This window comes from Capricornis sumatraensis, chromosome 1 (assembly GCF_032405125.1).
Source record: "Capricornis sumatraensis isolate serow.1 chromosome 1, serow.2, whole genome shotgun sequence".
Classification (NCBI taxonomy): Eukaryota; Metazoa; Chordata; class Mammalia; order Artiodactyla; family Bovidae; genus Capricornis; species Capricornis sumatraensis.
In genome coordinates, this window is record NC_091069.1 from 75,658,739 (window position 1) to 75,684,680 (window position 25,942).

Consider the following 25,942-nt stretch of genomic DNA (forward strand, 5'->3'; position numbering starts at 1 on the left):
TGTTGCTCAAATATATCATTTTATCCAGTAACAGTATTAGGTACACACTCCCTTCTACAGAAAATGAGAAGTTAAGTTTTGAGAGTAGAGAAAAATGCTCTTTTAATGTATGAGAAACTCTGGGGTGAAATATATATTTGTAACGGCCCCACAGAAAAATTATGTCCATTTCTCCACCTTTCAAGATTATATTATCTGACTGTGGGCAAAGAGAAAATTTGTTAAGCCTACATGCATCATGGGGCTTCCCAGGTGGTAAAGAATCCGCCTGCCAAGGCAGGAGATGTGGGTTCAGTCTTTGGGTTGGGAAGATCCCCTGCCTTCATGGTTATTAAAGAATAGTTTCATATACTATTAAATAAGACACGTATCATCACATAATGGCCATGTTAGTTTGAGAATTACAATAGTAAATGCAGCTTAGAGGAGGGGTGATAAACTCCTTAGAGGTGTAGCATCAAGAAAGGCTTCATAGAGATGACTATCTTTAAAGATGAGGAGGAATTCTCCAGAGAAATGAGGGAGAAGGGGGAAGAAAAAACAACACATTCAAAGACGAAGGAAAAAAACACTAAAACCTGTTCTGAGAGGCACAAGTCTTTTCATGTGATGAAAGGGTTGCACAAAGGATTTGCAAGAGATAATTATAAGGATCTCTAACAGACACCGTGTACTTACTAGGTATCAGGCATTATCCCAAAAATTGTACGTGTTTTAATGCATTTAATCCTTTAGCACAATCCAGTGAGGGGGGTGTGATTGCTATCCTTATTCAGCAAATGAAGAACTGAAGAACAGAGATGTTAAATAACTCTCCCAGCTGGCAAAAGCTGGAACCAGTTTACACAGCTGGTAAAAGCTGTGTAAAAGCTGGAACCCAGGCAGTCTTGCTCCACAGGTACAGAAGTACTGCTTCTTAAGGGCTTCCCAGGTGAGTTACATGTACAGAACAGGTCTGCCAATGCAGAAGGCAGAAGAGATGCAGGTTTGATCCCTGGTTTAAGAAAATCCCCTGGAATAGGAAATGGCAGCCCACTCCAGTATTCTTGCCTGGAAAATTCCATGGACAGAGGAGCTTGGTGGGCTACAGTCTATGGGGTCGCAAAGAGTCAGACACGACTGGGTATGCATGCACGCACGCACACACAGCTTCTTAGAGATGAGGTTAGGAAAGGAGACAGAATGCAGATCAAGGAGAGACTTAGAGGTCTTCACAAGGAGTCTGGAGTTTACCCCATAGCCAATGAGAAACTACGAAATGTTTGAATTAATGTATTGTGTGTAAGACAGGCCATTCCAGTAGGAATATACAGATGGACTAGGAGAGGGCTAAAATTGGGGGAAGGATGCCAAGAAGAAAACTAATGTACTGTCCCATTAGAAAGAATGAAAATCTAACTAAAGCAGTGGCAGTGGGGTTGGGAGAAAGGGAGTGCCGGAGTGGGACCACTCCTTCACTAGGGACACAGTCCCTCTTCAGTCAGTCCACTCTCTGAATCCGACTCAGATCCTAAGAATTGTCTATTTTCAACCATTTCTTTCTATTGTTCGTGACTCTGTTCTTCCTCTGCTCCTAAATTTCTTCTGAGTAACCTAACCTTGGTTCCATTTCTCAACTGGGCTACTTGATTAGCCAAGGACTTCAGCATGTCCTCCCAAAGCTGATAGTCTTCAACAGTGTGAGCCTTCCAATCCCATTTATGTTCTACTGCAGACAAACAGCTTGATAGCAGTTTGGTTAGCAACTAAAGGAGATAAATAGCTAAGAAAATGTCAAGAAAGTTTTTTTAGATTGAGCAAGCATAGATTATGTCTCTAAATTTGTTTTCCAAAGAAAAGAATGCTCTGTAAACAGCTTCATTAAACCCTTGCATCACTGTGTAAAATCTGCATTAAAAAAAAAAAAATCTAAATGGCTTTTCATTCCCTTCTGAAGGAACTCCTATGCCAATTCAGAGTTCTCAGATAACAAATAAATATAAGATTGAGGCTGTTTTGACTTTGTTTCCTTTAGTCTGCTCTCCTTAAAAAAAGAAAACAAAAAACCACTAGGGACGATTTCTTAATTTTTTTCAATACCCAGAATCACAGGAAATCTCGTAAGTTTACACTGAGTCACAATATTCTTCTTACAGTTATTCCGCCATCTTTGCTGAGAGTGAACTGAGTGGCTGGGATTATGACTATGGTTTCTGCTTACCCAAGATACTCCAATGTGCTCCTGAACCAGATGCTTTCAATCCCTGTGAAGACATTATGGGCTATGACTTCCTTAGAGTCCTGATTTGGCTGATTAATATCCTAGCCATCACGGGAAATGTGACTGTCCTCTTTGTTCTCCTGACCAGTCGTTATAAACTGACAGTGCCCCGCTTTCTCATGTGCAATCTCTCCTTTGCAGACTTTTGCATGGGGCTCTACCTGCTACTCATTGCCTCAGTTGATGCCCAAACCAAAGGCCAGTATTATAACCATGCCATAGACTGGCAGACAGGGAGTGGATGCAGTGCGGCTGGCTTTTTCACTGTTTTTGCAAGTGAACTCTCTGTCTACACCCTCACAGTCATCACACTGGAAAGATGGCACACTATCACCTATGCTATTCAACCGGACCAAAAGCTGCGGCTGAAACACGCCATCCCAGTCATGCTCGGAGGATGGCTCTTTTCTACTCTCATCGCCATGCTGCCTCTTGTGGGTGTCAGCAGTTACATGAAGGTCAGCATTTGCCTCCCCATGGATGTGGAAACCACTCTCTCACAGGTCTACATCTTAACCATCCTGATTCTCAACGTGATGGCCTTCATCATCATTTGTGCTTGCTACATAAAAATTTATTTTGCAGTTCAAAATCCAGAGCTGATGGCTACCAACAAAGATACAAAGATTGCTAAGAAAATGGCAGTCCTCATCTTCACCGATTTCACCTGCATGGCACCAATCTCTTTCTTTGCCATCTCAGCTGCCTTCAAAGTGCCCCTTATTACAGTAACCAACTCAAAGGTTCTACTGGTTCTCTTTTATCCTGTCAATTCATGCGCCAATCCGTTTCTGTATGCAATTTTCACGAAGGCATTCCGAAGGGATTTCTTTCTGTTGCTGAGCAAATTTGGCTGCTGTAAATATCGAGCTGAACTTTATAGGAGGAAGGATTTTTCAGCTTATATCTCCAACTGCAAAAATGGCTTCACTGGATCAAATAAGCCCTCCCGGTCCACCTTCAAGTTGACTACATTACAATGTCAATATTCAGCTGTCCTGGACAAGACTTGCTGCAAGGAGTGTTAACTGTGGTATCAGTAACCACATTACTGAATTATACTTAAATATGTAAAAAAATTATCTCTACCAGTAATATCAACAAAGAGTTGGTTTCAGGAAATTATGTGTTAGGCACATCAGGCAAAAAAAAGGCTCTACCTAGCTCAAAATGTGGTCCATGACCACAGGCGGTCTAAAAACTATTTGTCACTGGCACATGATAATACAGAGTGTTTAGAAACTCTTACAGCAATTTTGACAGATTAGTTTTATGTCTGCTGTATCTACTATTTCAAAAATGAGATGGTGTTTTGCATGACTGTAATTTTTTTCACTTCATCCTTGCAGTAATTTTTATTGCATTTTTACAAAAATATTAGTCCATAAGAGACTTGAAATTTGAAATAACTAGTCCTTTTCCTCAGACAGTTTGAGAAATATAGACTCTGGAGATGCACTGTCCAATCTGGTACCCACCAGACACATGCAGCTAAATTAAGCTAAATTAAAAATGTGTCTTCTCAATTGCACTAGGCACATTTCAAGTGCTCAATACCCATATATGACCCGTGCTTACTATATTGAACAACACATATACAGAACAGTTTCATCATCACAGAAATTTCTATTGGACAGTACTGTCCAAGACATTTATTTATCCCATATCTAGATTCTAGATTTAATGATTGTTAAAATTTTAAATTATGCTATTTAAAATTAATGTAAAGTAAGCATCTAAAGGCATATTTCATCCTGTTGGTCTGGCGTTTAGTCTCTAAAGAGCAATGAAGCATTAAATAGTAGACTGTAAACTCCTTGTGGGTAGGAACCCCACGGACTGTAGCCCTACAGGCTCTTCTGTCCATGAAATTCTCCAGGCAAGAATACTGGCGTGGGTTACCATGTCCTCCTCCAGAGGCTCTTGTGTCTCCTGCATCAACAGGAGGGTTCTTTACCACTACCACCATCTGGGAAGCCCAGGATAATAGTGGTTATGATTTTTTTCCTAAGAGACGAGTTTTTGTCTGCTCCAGAGTTTCATATAAATAGAATCATACATTAATTTTCTTCTGTATAAAGCTCTTTGACTCAACACAGTGTTTTTGCTATTCATCGCTGCTGCTGCTGCTTGAATCAATAGTCCATTCCTTTTCAGTGCTGAATAGTATCCACTTGTATGAATATAACTGTTTTCTGTTTTCTTATCAATGGATATCTGGTTTATTTTCAGTTTTTTGCTCTTCTTTGGCATTTCTTAAATAAATGTAAAGTCACAACTAGACTCTCCACACATTTAGTCTCCTTTCAATCATTATGCCATTTTGCAAAGTATTTCAAAGTAGATTATAAAAAAGTATAAACTTTATAAAATATCTCTTTTCTATAATGTTTTTCATATTCCTGAAATTTCATATTTCTACTCCACAACTAGTTGCTTGTCTTTATTCAGATGCCGTTCTCTCTCTTGTAAGCAAGTGTTCTAGAATTTGTCTCAATGATGAAAGAATGCTAATTAGTCATGTTGCTATATACACACACACACACAATAAACTTTTTGATTGATAATAAATCACAGAACCAAAACAACTAAGCAAGCAAAACAGCAGAAAGAAAAAATAAAATATATCCTTATAAACTTTAAATTATGAATTATACCTTTATTGTTTTAGCCTTACTTGCACCTATACTCTGAAAACAACTTTTACAGCCTTTCCCACAAATACTGATCTTTACTTTCTACATTATAATTTAAGTTTTAACACACAGAGTCATAGTGTACTATCTTCCTCATCCTCACATCCTTTCATTCATCAGTTATTCCCTTCAAATTGTCTTCCACGCATCTCAGGCCATTTCCTCTTACCTCGAGAGTATTTCTACTCCTCCCTCATTTTTATTCGTATCTAACCTTTCCTATGGCCATACGCACAACCCACCACCACTGACTCGGTTTACTTCAGTTCAGTCGCTCAGTTGTGCCCAACTCCTTGCGACCCCATGGACTGCAGCATCTCATGGACAGGCTTCCCTGTCCATCACCAACTCCTGAAGTTCACTCAAACTCATGTTCATTGAGTCGGTGATGCCATCCAACCATCTCATCCTCTGTTGTCCCCTTTTCCTCCTGCCTTCAATCTTTCCCAGCATCAGGGTCTTTTCCAATGAGTCAGTTCTTCTCATCAGGTGGCCAAAGTATTGGAGTTTTAGCGTCAGCATCAGTCCTTCCAATGAATATTCAAGACTGATTTCCTTTAGGAAGGACTCCTTGGATCTCCTTGCTGTCCAAGGGACTCTCAAGAGTCTTCTCCACAGTTCAAAAGCATCAATTCTTCAGTCCTCAGCTTTCTTTATACACCACAGTTCAAAAGCATCAATTCTTCGGCACTCAGCTTTCTTTATAGTCCAACTCTCACATCCACACATGACTACTGGAAAAACCAAAGCTTTGACTAGATGGACCTTTCTTGGCAAAGTAACGTCTCTGCCTTTTAACATGCTGTCTAGGTTGGTCATAACTTTTATTCCAAATAAAAGTTCTTCCACCACTGATTAACCTTCCTAAAGTCCTATCTCATCTTATTATATACCTACCAAAAATTAAAAATTCCCTCCCCAATCCACTAAAGTCAAGACACTGTCTTTACTTCAAATAGAGCAGGGAATAAATAATAAATATGTAATCCACAATGGTTTCTCTCTTTAAGCTTCTTTAGCACCTATCATCTGTATCACTTGTTTTTTGTTCTGCACTGATGGTATTATCATCTTACATGTATATCTCTTATTTCACACACACTATAAATTCCTTTGGTAATTTCTCACCTACTTCTTTGTTTCTCCCACTATATCTATCCTAGTCTTACATGTAAGGCAATTAATATTTTTAGCTGGTTCACTTGCATAACTGAAATATAAAACAATCCTTAAAAGAAAAAAATCCTTGTTAAGGAGCATTTTCCTTACAAGATGGTCTCATAGAAAGTGTATGTTCCTAATCTACATAATCTCTCATACATAAAACATCAAATGCTCAAGAAATTTATATTTCTATCTTGCATTTTTTTTATTACCATGTTTGATGTACGCTGCAGAATGACTAAAAAGATGTAATCAATTTGGAGTAATTCATCTAAACTTACAAAATATTTTTAAAAGGCATTTTGTCCAAAAGTCAAAACATTTGTGATAAAGGGCCTGGTTTTAGTTTTTCAAAAATGTACTAAGTTCACATGCAAATTAAGAATCTTTATGCCACGAAGATTTCAATAAACATGTTCACAACTGGAAAATGTTGTTTCATAATGTACATTTTTATTAATATCAAGTTACTTCCTAAGAGTTACTACCAGGAGCTGTTTATAATTTAGCTTTCTAGTTACAAATTATAAAATTTCCAACTAGCTCAGAGTATATTTACAGACAAACGGCACTGTATTAACCTGCTAACAAAAGTCAAAATAAATTCCCCCCCTAAATTCCCCTACTCACCACCCATTTAACCACTGCTATTCATTCTAAAGTTACTAGTTTTGCTACACAACTTAAATGACTTCAACTGAGTTCCTCAGCCAGAACTGGCATCTCATTGCCCTATGAAGTCTGAGCTATACAGATGACTTTTTTACACATATTATAGCACATTGAATGAAACAGGTAAAGAAGGTAATCCAGGCAAGGTCAGCTGGTCAGTCCCTAAGAGACTAACTATACAAACTCAAGATCTTCGCAGTCGACAGGGAAAGGTGGAAAGTATGTAAAAAAAAAAAAAAGCCCTATGGGATGCATACATGAGAAAAAGTCTGGGTTAGGAATTGCTATACATGATACGTGGATTTCACATAACACAATAAACTGTAACCTCTTTACTAGGGACATATTCACCATCTATAAAAGGGTGTAGGATGGTATTTACAAGAACATGTAACCCACTTTATGACATTTTGTTAAAATGTGCAACAAGAAATATTAAGCTTGGACATGATAAAGAGGTTCCTATGCAATACCATATTAAAGCCAAGTCCCAGATACACTCACAACTTATAGGACTTAGAGAATAATCTTCTCTTTCAAAATAGATTAATATGTTTCATTTTAACAAATGGGTTAAAAAAAATTTTTTTAATATGACTCATCAGTAGGTAGTGAAACCAACTTATAGGGCCAATACCATCAAAAATTTTTTTCTAATGAACAGAATAGAATCCAATATAGGAGGCCATCATGTTAAAAGCAAATATGATTTTCTGATACTTTTATTTGTGCTATATGTATCTATGTACATGCAAACACACACTAGTTGCTAAAGTTTACTTCTTAGTGGGCGCTTAGTCACTCAAAGCCGTGTCCAACTCTTTGCAACCCCATGGACCGTGGCCCACCAGGCTCCTCTGTCCATGGGGATTCTCCAGGCAGGAATACTGGAGTGGGTTGCCATGCACTCGTCCAGGGGATCTTCCCAACCCAGAGACCAAACCCAGTCTCCTGCATTGCAGGCGGATTCTTTACCATCTGAGCCACCAGGGGAGCCCATTTCTTAGTGTGGCACTGGCCAAAATAACTTTTAAACCATTAATTTACACGACTTTTCAAGACTCAGGACTCTTTTCTAGTACTATTTGAGACTGATAAAAGGGCACCTAGATCCACAATAATTTGGGGACTCTTAGTTCTCTGTGCATTCACCACCCAAACTATCATCATTTACACTATTGTGCAAAGGTAATCATTATGGAGCTTGTTTCGTTTTGTGCTAAGTCTATTTTAAATGGATGTTTTTACATTTTTAAAGAATAAGAGGCATGAGGGCATGGAAAGACACAAATGAGACAATGACCTTTTTCTCTGATAAAATGAACCCCATAAATAAAGAGGACAACATAGTATTTGTAATATAATTTTTTTAAAAATCACTGAAGCAAAGTAAGAATTTAAAATTCACCACGGAAAAGAGGAAAGGAATTTTAGAAACAACTATTATCATCTCTCCCAAACACTTAAAGCAACACATTAAAGCCCAATTTCCAGGTGAACACACCTTGTCGATAAATTCAGCACTTAATACAGGGTGACTGAGAGCACCTGAAGTCTAGAAAGTGTCCTCCTCAACACTGGGTGTGGGTGGGGGAGTACATTTCAGAAATGACACAGAGGATAAGTGCCCTCTTTCTGCCTTCCATGTAGAGAAGAGGAACATTTCCTGGTGGGTAACATCCATGAAGGGAAAAGATGAACATTTCTTGGTAGGAAACCTCCGTGAAGAATCCATAGCTCCTGGAAGTTCTCAGGAGCCAGAGCAGGATGTGAAACAGCAGAGGTGGTGGTGAAAAGGACAGTGAGCCTGAGCACGAAGAAGGCACCAGCCAGCCCACCCAACTAGTACTAACTGAATCCTCATGCAGCTGCCAACTTGAGCCCAAAGACAGTGTCTCACTCATGTCATCCACGGTCCAGATGAGATTTACCCAAATATCTCAAAAGACCTAACAGTAGCTGAGTCACTTGGGTAGAACAGAACAAGCACTGAAATAATTTAAACTCAGGAGGGATGCCCTGAAAAAGAGATGGGGAATTCACCCTGTGACCAGCCAGATGCAGGAATCTAATCCTCAAGGAGCTTTTTGCCCATTCCATCTCAGAACTTCTTTTTTGTTAAAGAATTACTGCCCTGGAGAATACTAGTGAGTAAGTGAGAGTCGCTCAGTCGTGTCCAACTCTTTGAGACCTCATGGACTATAGAGTCCATGGAATTCTCCAGGCCACAATACTGGAGTGGGTAGCCTTTCCCTTCTCCAGGGGATCTTCCCAACCCAGGGATCGAACCCAGATTTCCCTCATTGCAGGCAGATTCTTTACCAGCTGAGTCACAAGGGAAGCCTGAGCGGAGAACACTATTCAGGGCCAAAAGCAGGGATCCTAGACTTAGAGACCATGTTTCTCTGGTGGCTCAGATGGTAAAGAATCTGCCTGCAATGCAGGAGGCTTGGGTTCAATCCCTGAGTCAGGAGGATCACCTGGAGAAGAATGGCTACCCACTCCAGTATTCTTGCCTGGAGAATCCCATGGACAGAGGAGCCTGGCAGTCTCCTATGTCCAAACCTATGGCAGTCCATAGGTTTGAAAAGAGTTAGACACAACTGAGTAACACACACACACACACACACATACACACACACTCCATCCACTAAAAGAACCAGTATGATGGGGGAAAGTTTCCTTTAAGGAATTTGAATGTGTTACTAAGGAAGAGAATATTACAGAATAGTTCACTGAAATATTTTGGTCTGTTTTCATTGGTGTTAAGAAAATGAGAGCTATTTTGTTTCTGCTATCTGATTTTAAGAATTATCTAGGTCTTCTGTTTTCAAATGAGATTGTCTCACCAAAATAGAAGGTTCCTAAAGAGAACATCTCTTCTTGACTTTTGATTTAGAAAGCCTAAACTCAATGAGGGAATTCCCTATTAGGAGAAATGAAGAGAGACAATATGTTTGATGTTACAAGACTTTGCAAAGGAGTCTTCCACTGTAAGAAAAATAGAAAAAAATTAGAGATGAGGGAAGAAGACAGAGATATAAAGTTCTATGAATTAAAATGGGAACCTAACCCACTCCCTAGAATTCCCCAGGGAAATATCAGGTACAAATAAGAATGGTCTGGCCACAAGATAAACCAGAGGCTAATACTTGGCTCTAGGGATCCTAGCATCAACAAAGATTTTCATGTTTTAGTGCAGGCTCAACTGAGGCATCTGTCTCCAAGGACCCATCTGGGCTTGCACAATCAGTGTACTGTTAGTGATAAACGTAGACTAGTTTTATCTAGAGACGCCTTCCTGAATATCTAGGTACTCACAAGACTCTCCAGGATATTTTGTAACATGGTTTGCTGAGCAGTGGGAGGAACACCAGCCCCAGTCTCATAACTGATACTGACTTTGCCATGATGGGGAATTGGAGTCTGACTTAAATTTTACTTCAGAATTTAAGAAATATGAAATTTCTTCATGCTACATCACACCTAATACATCTGTGCTTTGTAATGGTACAGATAATTAAAAAATAAAAACCTGTTAAACAGTTTGAAATATAAAATGAAAGAAATGTAACATTGTATATTTGTATCTGCATCTGAATTATAATTTTATTAAATTCCATACAGTGAACAATATGTGATATAGTCCCTCTGATGTTTATGATGTACTGAGCTCATAAGTTTTACCACTCTGCATCACCAATGGCTTTTGCAAATACATAGTCTCTCCCTCCAAAACACATAACACCATCTTTCAGATAGAATTTCCATTTGTCCTTGCTTCGATGAATCTGGAGGGAGAAAAATAGTCTAAATTAATCAAAGTAAGAAGTTAAAGGATTATTTACATTCCTTTGCATATCCCATGGGATTATTCTGACCCTAAATATGAGTTCTTTTTTAAAAAATATTTATTTATTTACTTATTTGGTTGCCTTGGGTCTTAGCTGTGGCATGCAGGATCTTTATTGTGGCATGCAGGATCCCCTGCTGCAATGCAGGAATTCTCCAGCTGTGGCTCACAGGCTTAGCAGTTGTGCTGTGCAGGCTCCAGAGCATGTGGGTTTCAACAGTGGTGGCATGTGGGTTCTCTAGTTGAGATGTGTGGGCTTAGCTACTCCACAGCATATGGGATCTTAGTTCCCTGACCAGGGATAGAACCCACATCCCCTGTATTGGAAGGCAAATTCTTAAGTACTGGACCACCAGGGAGTTCTTTATAAATAAAATCTCTTTAGGATAGTTTATTCACTCATTCAGCAAATATTTGCTGAGCTCCTATGTATCAGGTATTGCTTTAAGCACTAGAGATTTATTAGTTTTTTTTAAAAAGGAAAATAAATAATTTTTTTTTGAACAGGAGAAAAATTCCTGTCTTTGAAGAGTTTACATTTTACTAAGGATTGGAGAAACAAAGCCGATAAAACCATAAACTCCATAGACTATTAAAAAGTAGTGTGCATGCAAGCTAAGCCGCTTCAGTCGCATCTGACTCTCTGTGACCCTATGGGCTGTAGCCTGCCAGGTCCCTCTGTCCATGGGATTCTCCAGGCAAGAATATTGGAGTGGGTTGCCATGCCCTCCTCCTGGGGATCTTCCCGACCAGGGATCGAACCCATGTCTCTTATGTCTCCTGCATTGACAAGCAGGTTCTTTACCACTAGGACCACCTGGGAAGTGTTATGAAAAATAGATCAGGAGAAAAGAGTATCACAAACACAGAGATGGGATTACAATTTTAAGTAGAAGCATCAGTGGGAGCTTGAGGTAACATCTGAGCAAAGACTGAAAAAGAATATGCTGACTAGAGAGCATTATAGGCATAGAGAACAGAAGTCCTGAGAGGGGCATGCCTGGATTGCTCAAGAACAGCAGAGGTCACTATATCTGCAAAGGAATAGAGAGGATGCAGTTAATATCAAGAATGAAAAAAATAGTTGTGTTTCATTTTGAAGAAGAAAGTCAATAGTCCTAAAGAACACACTGAGCAAGGTCAGAAAATATAGCTTATAATCTGTCAGATTCTACTGGCTATTCTTTAGATTCAGTAAACCAGGCTGATACAAAATAAAAACTAGAAAATCCTACCAACTTAATAGGTAAGAAATCATACAATTATTGTTATTTCTGGGTAAATTACAAGTGACTATTTAAAAAGCTTAGAAATACATGATCTGAAATCAAGAGTAAAAATTAAACCTAGTTGTTGACTGCAAATAGTCAAACTGAGGAAGAAAACCCTGTGTCTAGTATTCAGATGCATTTTGGGAGGCACAGGAAAATACAAAGGATAAATCCACCATTTGTGTGGGGAGGGGGGAAATGTCCTAATGATGGAAAATTTCTTCTCTGAGTTTTGACTCTAATTTTCATATGCACTTATCTTTGGCCTCAGGGAACACAACCATGACAACAGAATCCTTAACAGAAATGATAAAATCTGACCAATATTGGGAAAACAAAAATAGCAGAAGCAGCAACAACTCTGCCCATTACCTTTATCAAGTGACTATATTTATTAATTATTTTCTATATTTATTCTAGAAATGCAACCATGGTTCAACATTAGGAACTTATCAGTATGAAAACCTGTATTACTAGACCTAAGGAGATAAATAATATAATCATCCCCAATGATGTTGAAAAAGCTTTTGATAAAACTCAAGCATTTTAAGACAGACTATGTCCTACAAATACTCTCTCTCTCTCTCTCTCTTTCTCTCTCTCCCCCCTACCTCAACCCAGAAGCTGTGACTTAGTGCTTAGTGAGGAAAATCCTTAAAATATTCCCACTCAAGTCAGAACACAGACAAGAAAACAATTATCTAACTTTTCACTCTAGAGGTACTAGCCAATACAGGAGACAAAAGGAGAGTACAACCGGTACTGGACAGCATAATTAGATGGATGGGGGCAGGAGGAGAAGGGGATGACAGAGGATGAGATGGCTGGATGGCATCACCAACTCGATGGACGTGAGTCTGGGTGAACACTGGGAGTTGGTGATGGACAGGGAGGTCTGGCGTGCTGTGACTCATGGGGTTGCAAAGAGTTGGACACGACTGAGCGACTAAACTGAACTGAACTGAAGAGATATAAAAACTGAAAGAGATGAAACAAATTTGCAGACACAATGACCGGATATCTGAAAAATCTAAGATAATCAATTAAAAATGACTAAACAAGAATTCAGTATTGGTACAAAATTAATATATAGAAATTCATAGCTTTCACACATACAAGCAACAGTTATAAAGAAAGAGTCTGTTTTCTGTAGCAAAAAAAGACATAGCTTAGTTAGGAATACATTTTACAATACTTGACTACCGGCACCATTAAATACATTCTCCTTTTTGAAATATTTTCCTCATTTGGCTTCCAGAATGTTCCTGGTTTTCCACTTCTTTCTATTCCATTTCTTTAACCATTCCTTTGTTTTCTGTCCTGATTTCTCCTTCTCTCCCTCACCTCACTTTTAGAATGTACCAGGCCTCTTCTTCCTGTTTATATCACTCCCTTGGTGATCTTATCTAATCTCATGGTTTTAAATATCAACTAATGACTCCCGCAATTTATATCCCCAGCTCACACGTCTCCCTTAAAACTGATTCTCATTCAACTGCTTCAACACATCTTCCTGAATGTCCAATAAACATCTCAAGCAAGTTAAAAACAAGGACACTGATATATATTCTCCCCTGAACTTCACAGTCTTCCCCATCTCAGTGGGGAATGGCCACTCATTCAGACAAGAAATCTTGGAGATAATCTTTACCCTTCTTGCTCACACCTCACATCCAGGTCCGTCAGTAAATGCTAGTTCCACCTGCAAGCCATATTCACATTCCAGCCATTTCCGCCTCCTCCATGTCTATTACTCTTGTTTCAGCTACCGTCCTCTCACCTGGGCTGATACGCTCCACAACTAGTTTCCCTATTTTCACCCTCTCCCCCACTAAGTCTACTCTAAAAATGGTAGCCAGAGTGGCCCTGTTAAAACATAAATCAGATATCATTTCTATGCTCAAACTCTCCAATGACTTCTCACTCAAAAATAAAGTCCTTAAAATGGCCTATAAGGTCATTCCCCTCACTTAACGTTCCTCCCCTCACTTAATGCTCTGGTCTCCTCACTGTTCCCGGAACACACAGGTATTCTTCCACCTCAGGACTTACGTATTTGTTGCTCCCTCTGTCTGAAATGATTATATCCAAATATCCTCATGGCTCATTCTCTTACATTCTTTCGATCTTTACCCTATCACGTTGTCAGTAAAGCCTCCCCTGGACATCGCATCCTAAACTGAAACCCACTCCTCCTTAATATTACTGAAATACCAAATTCTATTAATGTGATCTCAGTGAAAATATCAACAGGTTTTTGGTTTTTGTTTTTTTAACCAGAGAAGCTGATTCTTAAGTCAATATAGAGAAATAAACAAGAATGTCCAGCAAAACTCTGGAAAAGAAGATGAAAAGATACCAGCCCTACAAGATATTAAAGCGGTGGTACATATACACAATGGAATATTACTCAGCCATTGAAAAGAATGCATTTGAATCAGTTCTAATGAGGTGGATGAAACTGGAGATACTGAAATACAGAGTGAAGTTAGAAAGAAAAACACCAATACAGTGTATCAATGTATATATATGGAATTTAGAAAGATGGTAACGATGACCCTATATGCAAGACAGCAAAAAAGACACAGATGTATAGAACAGTCTTTTGGACTCTGTGGCAGAAGGCAAGGGTGGGATGATCTGAGAGAATAGCACTGAAACATGTATATTATCATATGTGAAACAGATTACCAGTCCAGGTTTGATGCATGAGACAGGGTGCTCAGGGCTGGTGCACTGGGATCCCAGACCCTGAGGGATGGGATGGGGAGGGAGGTGGGAAGGGGATTCAGGATGGGGAACACATGTACACCCATAGCTGATTCATGTCAATGTATGGCAAAAACCACTACAATATTGTAAACTAATTAGCCTCCAATTAAAATAAGTAAATTAAAAAAAATAAAATAAAGATATTAAAAACCTCAAAACAATTAAAGCAATGTAGCAGAGGTTAATGGACAACCCAATGAGACAAAACAGAAAATCAAGAAGTAAATTCAAAATACTGAACTTCAGTAGATGATAAAGAAATCATTCTCTTTTAAGTGGAGACAAAATAGCCTTATCAATAAGCAATATTAAGAAAACTGGGTAGCTATCTGGGAAAAAATTTATAATCACCTGTCACACCAAGAAAAATGGCTCTATCAGTCAAGACTTACCTTTTTTAAAAGAAACCAAAGAAATACTAAAGAAAAACATGGGTGAATCCCTTTAAAATCCTGAGGTAAAAAAGAACTTTCTATTCATGACTCAAAATTCAGAAGCCAATAAAATAAAGGTTGACAAGTTCAACATCTGCTTGAATGGAAGAAAAAGCATTGAAAGCAAATAACTGAGGAAAAAGTATTTTTGCACATACCAAGAGCTAATCTCTCCCAAAATAATACAGAACTCTTAGGAATCAATAAACTGACTAATAATTTAATTTTTTAAAACATAGAGGGTGGGACGAATTGAGAGAGTAGCATTGAAATATATACATTACCATATGTAAAACAGATATCTAATGGGAATTTGCTGTATAACACAGGGAGGTCAGCTCAGTGCTTTATGACAACCTAAAAGGGGTGAACGGGAGGCTCAAGAGGGAGGGTATACATGTATACTCACGGCTGATTCACATTGTTGCACAGCAGAAACCAACACAACATTGTAAAGCAATTATCCTCCAATTAAAAATAAATAAAAATAAAACAGACAAAGGTTATGAACAAGCAGTTCACATAAAATTAAATATAAATGGTTCATAACACACAAAAAGTTAAAAATGTCACCAAAGTATCATTTTTCACCTTTCATAATAACAAAGATCCAAATGTCTCATTACATTCCATTGGCAAGGCTGTAGAAAAAGGAGGACTCTCAAACTCTGTAATAGGCATATATACTGGAATAACCTCCAGGAGAGCATTCTGGCAATATCTAACCAAATAGATTTGCCCTTTAACCCAGTAATTCCACTTATAGAGATTTATTTAACAGATAAAACTGCCCACATATGAAATGTTTTATGTACATGGTCATTCAATAGCAAACAACTAAAAAATAGCTCAAATAAGAGATGAGTTAAATAAGTTTTAATAATTCTACAATGGAATATTACACAGTTATAAAAATATCCAGATAAAGATTTCTAAGATATATTGTTAATCTCTTCAAAGACAAGGTGCAAAATATAGTTTTGTCTATAGTCAAGGCTATGGTTTTTCCAGTGGTCATGTATAGATGTGAGAGTTGGACTGTGAAGAAAGCTGAGCGCCAAAGAATTGATGCTTTTGAACTGTGGTGTTGAAGAAGACTCTTGAGAGTCCCTTGGACTGCAAGGAGATCCAACCAGTCCATTCTGAAGGACATCAGTCCTGGGTGTTCTTTGGAAGGACTGATGCTAAAGCTGAAACTCCAGTACTTTGGCCACCTCATGCGAAGAGTTGACTCATTGGAAAAGACTCTGATGCTGGGAGGGATTGGGGGCAGGAGGAGAAGGGGACGACCGAGGATGAGATGGCTGGATGGCATCACTGACTCGATGGACATGAGTCTGAGTGAACTCCGGGAGTTGGTAGTGAACAGGGAGGCCTGGCATGCTGCAATCCATGGGGTCGCAAAGAGTCGGACACAACTGAGCGACTGAACTGAACTGATCCTACCCCTTTAGGCTCTACTTGAATAAAGAGACTAAATATATAAAGAAATTAATGTAACTGGTTACTTATTTGCACTGAAGGCAGTGACAGGGAGCAACTGGTAGGAAGACCAGATGGTGAAGGACTGGGTACCAGAGTCCTGATGGTATACCTTTTATAGTATTTAGATATTTTAATAATGTGTATGCAATATCTATTCAAAAAACAAAAGAGAGAGAGAGATACTGTGCTACACACCTAGTAATTACCCACTGTAATACTAGCATCTAAGGGACAAAGTCAGCTAAACTGTTAAATGAAAATGGAACATATTTAAATAGTTTCACATTCCACTATTAATAGTATCCTATTTATAGCACAGAACACTCCTAACTATAGTAAAATGTTTCATTTCACCATTAATCTTCCCTATAATATCTTTATGATTTTAATCTTTATATTAATCTTGTTCATTCTGCCTCGGAAATAGTATGTCCATAACTTTCACTCAGCATGTTTATCAGTGACCTTCATTTAACCCTTTTTCACTGCACATCTTCATCTCAAAGTTTTTCCCTTGACTGTTAGCTTATAAATTTTAAAGTTAAATCTCATATGATAATCAAAGTCAGATAAAATATACTGAAAAGCAAACAAAAACCCCAACTCTTCTCAAAGTTTAATGAACATGAAAATCACCTGGGAGTCTTGTTAAAATGCACTTTTTGATCCAGTACTCTAGGATAAGACTCAAAATTCCTTCTTTTTAACACTCTCCCAGGGGAACTGATACTACTGGCCTTCAAAACACCCTAAGCAGTAAAGCTCTTACAAGACTATTACTGAAGTTTTCAATTTACTTGAGTTTGGTTACATTCAATACTTCTTCAAATAAGACAACTAGTGACCAGAACTTGGAAGTCAGTCTTTCATAAAAATTCACTGAAACAGTGGTTTCTCCCACCCCACTTTGATTGTAGATACATTCTCTTTGCTAGCTATCTTCTGACCTTCTCACTTCCTTTTCAAAAAATTTTCCGTAGTTCCCCAATGTCTTGCTTTTGTATTGTTCTTAAAATATCCACTAGTTAGAGTGCCCTCAGAAAACCAGATTTACTAACATGCAACATCCTCAGTCGTGTCTGACTCTGCAACTCCATGGACTGAGCAGCCTGCCAGGCTCCTCTGTCCATGGAATTCTTCAGGAAAGAATACTGGACCAAGTTGCAATTTCCTACTCCAGGGGATCTTCCTGACCCAGGGATCAAATCTGCATCTTCTGCACTGGCAGGAACACTCTTTACCACTGTGCCACCTGGTAACACAAAATATCCAACACCACTCTTTCTGTCTGCCTCACAGGTTGTTGCGAGAAGCAAAAGACAGTGTATAAGAAAATACTTTGGGGACTTCCCTGGTGGACTAGTGGTTAAGAATCCACCTTGCAGTGGAGGGGACATGGGTTCAATCCTTGGTAGGGGAGCTAAGATTACACCTGCCACGGAGCAACTAACCTGGTACCACAACTACTGAGTCCATGCTGCTGCTGCTGCTGCTAAGTCGCTTCAGTCATGTCCGACTCTGTGCGACCCCATAGACGGCAGCCCACCAGGCTCCCCTGTCCCTAGGATTCCCCAGGCAAGAACACTGGAGTGGGTTGCCATTTCCTTCTCCAATGCATGAAAGATCTCACATGATGAAGAGAAATCCTGCAAGCCACAACTAATACCTCAAACAAACAAATAAATATTTTTTAAAAATACTTTGAAAAATATAAAGCACTGTGTTAATTAACTGCAAGCCATTTTCCACAGTGCAGTACCACTGAGGATACTATATCCATAATGGTCTAGATAACTATTTGTGACTCTATGGAATGCAAATATAATCTAATGCCTTATATAAGGCATCACACTGTTTATAGAATGCAATATACTATTTATAAGAAGAAGAATCTAAACAGTTTCAAACCAAGACCAGTTCCTTTTCTATTACCTTTTCCTTCTTATGTTTATGTTTACTAGCATATAAATTGCCATTTTCTATCTATATAAAATGTTATAGGAGAGAAGATCCTATTTTTAGAGAAAATGATTTACTTTTACAGCAATTCAAAATATCATCTTCTGTTTGACCTGAGTATATTGAAATTGTTACTGAAAAAAAGTGAAAGGTGTAAATATGCATTAGTCATCAGGGAAATGAAACTCAAAACCACAAGACACCACTTTATACTCACTAGGATGGCTAGAATCAAAAAGTCAGATAACAAGTGTTAGTGAGAATGTGAAGCAATCTAAACCCTCATACACTATTCACAGGAATGAAAAAACAGTACAGCCATCTTGGAAAATAGTCTGATAGTGCCTTACATTATTACTGTATGACCCAGGAATTCCACTCCTAGGTATATACCAAGAGAAATGAAAATATATATTCACAAAAAAAAAAAAACTTGACTATTTATAGCAAAATTCTTCATAATAGCCAAAAGTTAGAAAAAATTCAAATGTCACTCAGCAGATGAACGGATAAGCAAATTGTGGTATATCCATTCAAAGAACCAATACACATCAACCAGAAGGAATGAAGAACTGTCACAAGCCATGGTATGGATCAATCTTGAAACACTGTGTGTGGTAGGAGAAATGAGTTATAAAATATCACCTATTATAAACTATTTTCATATAAAACTCCAGAATGAGGAAATCTACAGTGACATTAGCAGTGCCTTACTACTGAGGACGGGAAGAAACGGAGCAGTTATGGGAGTGAGAACTAAAGGGAACAGGCTTTCTCTCTCAGGTGATGAAAAGTTTCTCAAATTGACTGTGTTAACAGTTTCAAACTGTGGTGCTAGAGAAAACTCTTGAGAGTCCCTTGGACAGCAAGATCAAACCAGTCAATCCTAAAGGAAATCAACCCTGAATATTTATTGGAAAGACTGATGCTGAAGCTCCAATATTTTGACCACCTGATGCGAAGAGCTGATTCACTGAATAAGACCCTGATGCTGGAAAAGGTTGAAGGCAGAAGGAGAAGGGGGTGACAGAGGATAAGAAGGTTGGATGGCATCACTGACTCAACGGACATGAGTTTTAGCAAACTCTGGAGACAGTGAAGGACAGGGAAGCCTGATGTGCTACAGTCCATGGGGTCACAAAATGTCAGACACAACTGAGCAACTCAACGATAACAATGGTTACACATATCCATAAATATACTAAAAATCACTGAATTGTACACTTTAAATAGGTAAAGTGTATAGGGCATCTTCAGAGAAGGCAATGGCACCCCACTCCAGTACTCTTGCCTGGAAAATCCCAGGGATGGAGGAGCCTGGTAGGCTGCAGTCCATGGGGTCACTAAGAGTCGGACACGACTGAGTGACTTCACTTTCACTTTTCACTTTCATGCATTGGAGAAGGAAATGGCAACCCACTCCGGTGTTCTTGCCTGGAGAATCCCAGGGACGGGGGAGCCTGGTGGGCTGCCGTCTATGGGGTCGCACAGAGTCGGACACGACTGAAGCGACTTAGCAGCAGCAGCATAAGGCATCTTCAACTCTCCCTTGTCAATCCCTCTCTCATATCCAGCTAATTACTAGATCCCAATGATTCTTTTTTCTTTTTCTTAATTTTACTGAAGTATAGCTCATTTACAGTGCTGTGCTAATTTCTTCTGTACAGCAAAGTGACTCAGTTTATACACACATACATATATATTCATTTTCATATTCTTTCCCATTATAGTTTGTCACAGGATACTGAATATGGTTCCCTGTGCTATACAATAGGACCTTGTCATTTATCCATCCTATGTATAGTATTCTATCTCTGTTAATCCCAAACTTCCAATCCTTCCCTCCACTACCCCCACTCCTTGGCAACAAGTCTGCTCTCTGCATCTGTGAGTCTGTTTTCATTTCACAGGTCTGTTGATTTGTGTTGTATTTTAGATTCCATACATAAGTGGTGTTATATGGTATTTCTTTCTCTGACTTACTTCACTCAGTATGGCACTCTTGGGGTCCATCCATGCTGCTGCCAATGGCATTATTTCATCTTTTTACGGCTGAGTAAGACTCCACTGTGCATATGTACCACGTCTTCTTTGTCCATTCATTGGTAGATGCACATTTAGCTTGTTTCCATGTGCTGGGCTATTGTGTTGTAAACAGTGTTGCTATAAACACTGGGGTGCATGTATCTTTTCAAATTAGTTTTGTCCAGATAAGGGCCCAAGAGTGGGATTGCTGAATCATATGGCAACTCTAATTTTAGTTTTTTGAGGAACCGCCATACTGTCTTCCATAGTGGCTATACCAATTTACATTCCCACCAACAGGGTAGGAGGGTTTTTTTCTCCACATCCTCTCCAGCAATTGTTAGTTGTAGACTTTTTAATGATGGTCATTCTGATTGGTGTGAGGTGGTACCTCACCATAGCTTTGATTTGTATTTCTCTAATTTAATTAGTGATGCTGATCATCTTTTCATGTTCCTCGCTGCCATCTGTATGTCTTCTTTGGAGAAATATCTATTTAGGTCTTCTGCCCATCTTTGGATTGCATTGTTTTGTTGTTGTTCAGTTGTATGAGCTGTTTTGTTATTCTGAAAATTAAGCCCTTGTTAGTTTTTTTTTTTTTTACTTAATTTTACATTTTTATTGAAGTATAGATTTACAATGTTGTGCCAATCTCTGCTGTACAGCAAAGTGATTCAGTTATGCACACACAGACTTTTTTTTAAATATTCTTTTCCACTGTGCTTTATGACAGAATATTGAAACCAGTTCCCTGACCTATACAGTAGGATCTTGTTGTTTAGCTTTTCATTTTATTTATGGTTTCCTTTGCTGTGCAAAAGCTTGTAAGTTTGACTAGGCCCCATTTCTATTGTCTTGGAAGACTGACCTAAGAAAACTAATGTCAGAGAATGCTTTGCCTCTGTTCTCTTCTAGGAGTTTAATGGTGTCTTATCTTATATTTAGGCCTTTAATCCATTTTGAATTTACTTTTGTATATGGTGTGAGGGTGTGTTCTAACTTCACGGATACACATGCAACTGTCCGACTTTCCCAGCACTACTTGCTGAAGAGACTGTCTTTTCCTTATTGTATATTTTACCAAACACACAAAGAAGAACTTACACCCATCCTTCTCTAACTCTTCCAAAAGACTGAAAAGAAAGAAATATTTCCCAAAACATTCTATGAAGCCACCATCACACTGATACCAAAACAAGACAAAGATACTACCAAAAAAGGAAAACTGCAGGCCAATATTTTAGATGAATGCAGACACAAAAATTCTCAACAAAATATTAGCAAACAAAATCCAATAACACATAAAAAAAGTTCATACACCACAACTAAGCTGGATTCATCCCAGGTGCACAAGGATGGTTCAATACACACCAATCAATACGATATACCACATTAACAAAAGAAAGGACAAAAACCATGCGATCCTCTCAACAGACGCAGAAAAAGCATCTGATAAAATTCAACATCCATTCATGACCAAAAAAAAAAAAAAACCTTATGAAAGGGGGTATAGAGGGAACAAATCTCAATATAATGAAAGCTATTTATGACAAACCCACAGCCCATAGAATACTCTACAGTGAAAAGCTGAAATCCTTCCTGCTAAAATCTAGAACAAGACAAAGATGCCCACTCTCACCACTTCTCTTCAACATAGTATTGAAAGTCCAGTGATTCTTCCATCATAATCTCTAATTCTTCTATGTTCTATGCTGCCATCTTTAGTCTGGGCTCTGTTATTTTATGTACTATCCCTGTTCTTCTTACTATTTGCCACTTCCAAATTAACAAAGCCAGTTTTAGAACCCAATTGAAATTTTCTCAATATCATCCTTAGAGGGCTAATGTCCACCAAATCAAGTTTGAATTTTTCCCTACCAGGATTCTGGGTTTTCCAATCTGCTTCAACCTCTGTCCCCCACCCAGCCTCATTTCCTAAAATATTGAAAAGGAAAACACTTTATTCAAGGCAGAGTTGTCTCTTCACTCTTTCTTATAATTCTACATGCATTCATTTCTCTGCCTTTTATTAGGCTATTCTACTCTCCTGAAGGCCTACTCTCCTCACTTATCTATATCCTACAAATCATTCAAGACCTATTTAAAAGCCCCACATCACCCAGAAAGGATTTGTGGAGAACTCCAACTACAAATGATTTCTTGCATTTCCTAGCCACTCCTAGGACTTAACTGTCTGTGCCACTTATCTTAGCATTTGATTTACATGCCACTCATCTTGGTATTTCATTTATATGCCATGTATTTTAGTATTTGATTTATCTGTCATGTATTTTAGTATTTGACTTATCTGTCATATATTTTAGCTTTTGATTTACCTACCATCTTATTGTATGCCATTCTATTATTCCATACAGAAACATCTTGCTTCAATAAGATTGTCACCTCTTTAAGACAAGGACTATCACTTTTTTGGTATCACTGAGACCACAGAGTACGGTGTTAGACTCAAAATACCCCTCAAATTTATAGAATTAACTATCTGTTTGAGATTAATTTAACTGAATAAAAACTCATCATAGTATTTCCTATCATTTTGCTTACTTTCTCCTATAAATGCAATTAATCAATCCACAGTCTAAAAGGTGAGTACAGTACCTTATCATACTGACAGACAATTACATTATCCATATCAAACAGGTCTGGCACATCTTGCTCACTAACATCATCTCCAGAATTTAAAGGGTCCTAAAGATGAAAGATAGTCACATTAATGAATTTTATGATACTCTGAATTTTTTAAAGATAGAGGGACATATTCTGTCTCTCCAAGTGCAAAGAACAGTACTGTACTTAAAAGTCAAACAGCCTCAGTTTGACTCCCAGTTTGGCCACTCAACAAGCACAAGACTGACCTTTTTGGCAAGCTATTAAAACTCCTCATATCTCAGTTTTCTCATTTGCAAAATGAGAACAGTAATAAGAGCCATAGGGCAGTGGAATGTTAAATAACAAAAGGCAATACAATGTAGTATAGTACCCGGCACATATGTAGGCGAAGGCGAAGTCGCTCCATCGTCTCCGACTCTTTGCGACCCCATGGACTGTAGCCCACCAGGCTCCTCCATCCATGGAATTTTCTAGGCAAAAGAGTACTGGAGTGGGGTGCCATTTCCTTCTCCAGAGACATATGTAAGGCCACCATAAATGATAGCTAATAACACGTATGCTTCTTAATTATCACAGTCCACAAAGATTTAATGGCATAATTAGGATTAGAGCAGATACATTATGCCTGGATGCCTTCTTTCACTTCACTCCCATCCCTTCAAACTCCCACTATCTCTAGTTAAGACTAACAAATATAGTAACTGATTCCTAAATACTTAATACTGATTTACATTGCAGCTTAAGGTCAAAAGCTTAAATACAAGTACAAACACAAGAAAGTCTCATTTTAAAGACTAAAGACAGCATTGATCTGAACTGTTATTCCTCTTGGTTCCAAAGTATATTAGAGCACAAATGCTATAAATTTTTAAAACTTTCAACTCAAAAATAATCCTTACTTCTTCCACAAGGTCTATCTCAGGGTCTTCATTATCACTGCTGTTCACACTTGAATCTTCATTTGATACACTGCCAGTTTCTTCTTCAGGTACCTTCAGGTCTCCTGCACCAATAATCCCGAGCAATCCATTCTCATCTACATGTCTTGTATTTCCTATTTCATCATTGGAAGATGTATCTCCAGTTCCACCTATTTGAATTATCTCATTAATGTCGCCATCAGTTACCTGAATGCTCAGATCCATCTGAGAACTGGAATCCTAAAAACAGAAAGAAATGCAATAAAGTTTCGTAAATCAGTATAAAAGGAAAGAATACAAAAGTCAATAGAAAAGGAAAGAATACAAAAGAAGTATACAAAACACTGAATCAGCAAAATATAAAATTATCTAAACATTTCATAAGTGGCTTCTTAAAATATATTTCTCCCTGGTCAGGTGATGTTCCCTCATTTTGAATTTTAGAACACTGCTATAGGGGGAGCCTGGTGGGCTGCCGTCTCCGGGGTTGCACAGAGTCGGACACGACTGAAGCGACTTAGCAGCAGCAGCAGCAGCAGCATTTCTATGTAATATGGGGATAAATTGATATTTAAATTGTAAATAAACTTGCAGTCATACATAGACAGAAATCAGTTGTCTGCTTTCAGGTAATATTTATCAGTTTTTATACCTTTCTAATTAAAAAAAAGATACGCAACAAGCAACAGAGGTTAACTGTATAGCACAGGGAACTATAGTCAGTATCTTATGATAACCTATAACGGAAAATAATTTCAAATTAACATGTTTATACGTATAACATGTGTCACATACACAAAAAAGAATTCTACTTTCTTTTTGCCAGTTTTTCTAAATGTACTATTGACATCTAATAACAACCTATGAGATACAAAATTTTAAATACTTTGTATAGGATATGATTAATATAAATATAAATCTATTACATTTAAATTATAAATGACATCATTTCAAGATGCTTATTCTTATTTTTTCTGCATTTGATAAAATATTCTCAGAGAAATGTTCATATATCTCACTATGATTATATATTTTTTTCTTTTCCCTTATATTTCTTCTGATTTTCTAGTGGTTTATGATGTCTATCTTCTCAGTGAACTGTACCTTTTATTATTAAAAATATTCATCTTTGTTTCATTTAAAATAAATTTTTTAAAAAAAGAAAGCCCAGAAAAAAAAGTATCAGCTTTGATACAAACTAATTTAAAATTAAATAATATCTCTAAAGTTTTAACTGTTTTACTTTAAACAACAATGAAGTAGAAAGGACAAGTGACATCACGTTTAATGGATAAATAAAAAATATAAAGGACTGTACTAACTAGAATAAGCCAACCACTAAAAGAAAATATAAATAGAAACTGACACAAATGAAAACATTAACAGACAAATCCACAATCATAGTTGGAGAATTCAACATTTCTCTCCATAGTAATCAATTTAAAAAGCAGAATGAAATTCAGTAAGAATGTAGAAAACTTGAACAACACAATGAACCAACATAACCTAACTGGCATTTACAGAAAACTCTACTCCCAAAGAGCTAAACGCACATTCTTTCCAAGAGCACATAGAATGTTCACAAAATGTATCATATTCTGAACCATCAAACAAATCCTGACAAATGTAACACACAGAAAGTATATGTTCACTTAGCAAAAGGAATTATACCAGAAATCAGTAACAGAAAGATCTGGAAAATCCTCAAATATTTACAAACTAAACAACACACTTCTAAATACCCATGGGTCAAAGAATAAGTCACAAGGAAAATTAAAACATAATTTTAACTGAACGCAAACA

The 25,942-nt window shown here is 37.8% G+C and overlaps 2 protein-coding genes across 2 annotated transcripts in view; one reads left to right on the top strand and one right to left on the bottom strand.

Moving 5' to 3' along the window:
- The window catches only part of LHCGR (luteinizing hormone/choriogonadotropin receptor), a 59,053-nt gene extending 55,765 nt beyond the window's left edge, over window positions 1-3,288 (top strand). Inside the window, exon 11 of the mRNA XM_068974184.1 lies at window positions 2,136-3,288. Within this exon, the coding sequence (XP_068830285.1) occupies window positions 2,136-3,288 (1,153 nt within the window). The remainder of the gene's footprint in view (window positions 1-2,135) is intronic.
- A 7,187-nt stretch (window positions 3,289-10,475) lies between these two features.
- Window positions 10,476-25,942, bottom strand: part of GTF2A1L (general transcription factor IIA subunit 1 like) — a 46,067-nt gene continuing 30,600 nt past the window's right edge. The window contains exons 7-9 of the mRNA XM_068963756.1: window positions 24,119-24,379; window positions 23,208-23,297; window positions 10,476-10,583 (exon numbers count right to left, since the gene is read on the bottom strand). Of these exons, the coding sequence (XP_068819857.1) occupies window positions 10,476-10,583; window positions 23,208-23,297; window positions 24,119-24,379 (459 nt within the window). The remainder of the gene's footprint in view (window positions 10,584-23,207; window positions 23,298-24,118; window positions 24,380-25,942) is intronic.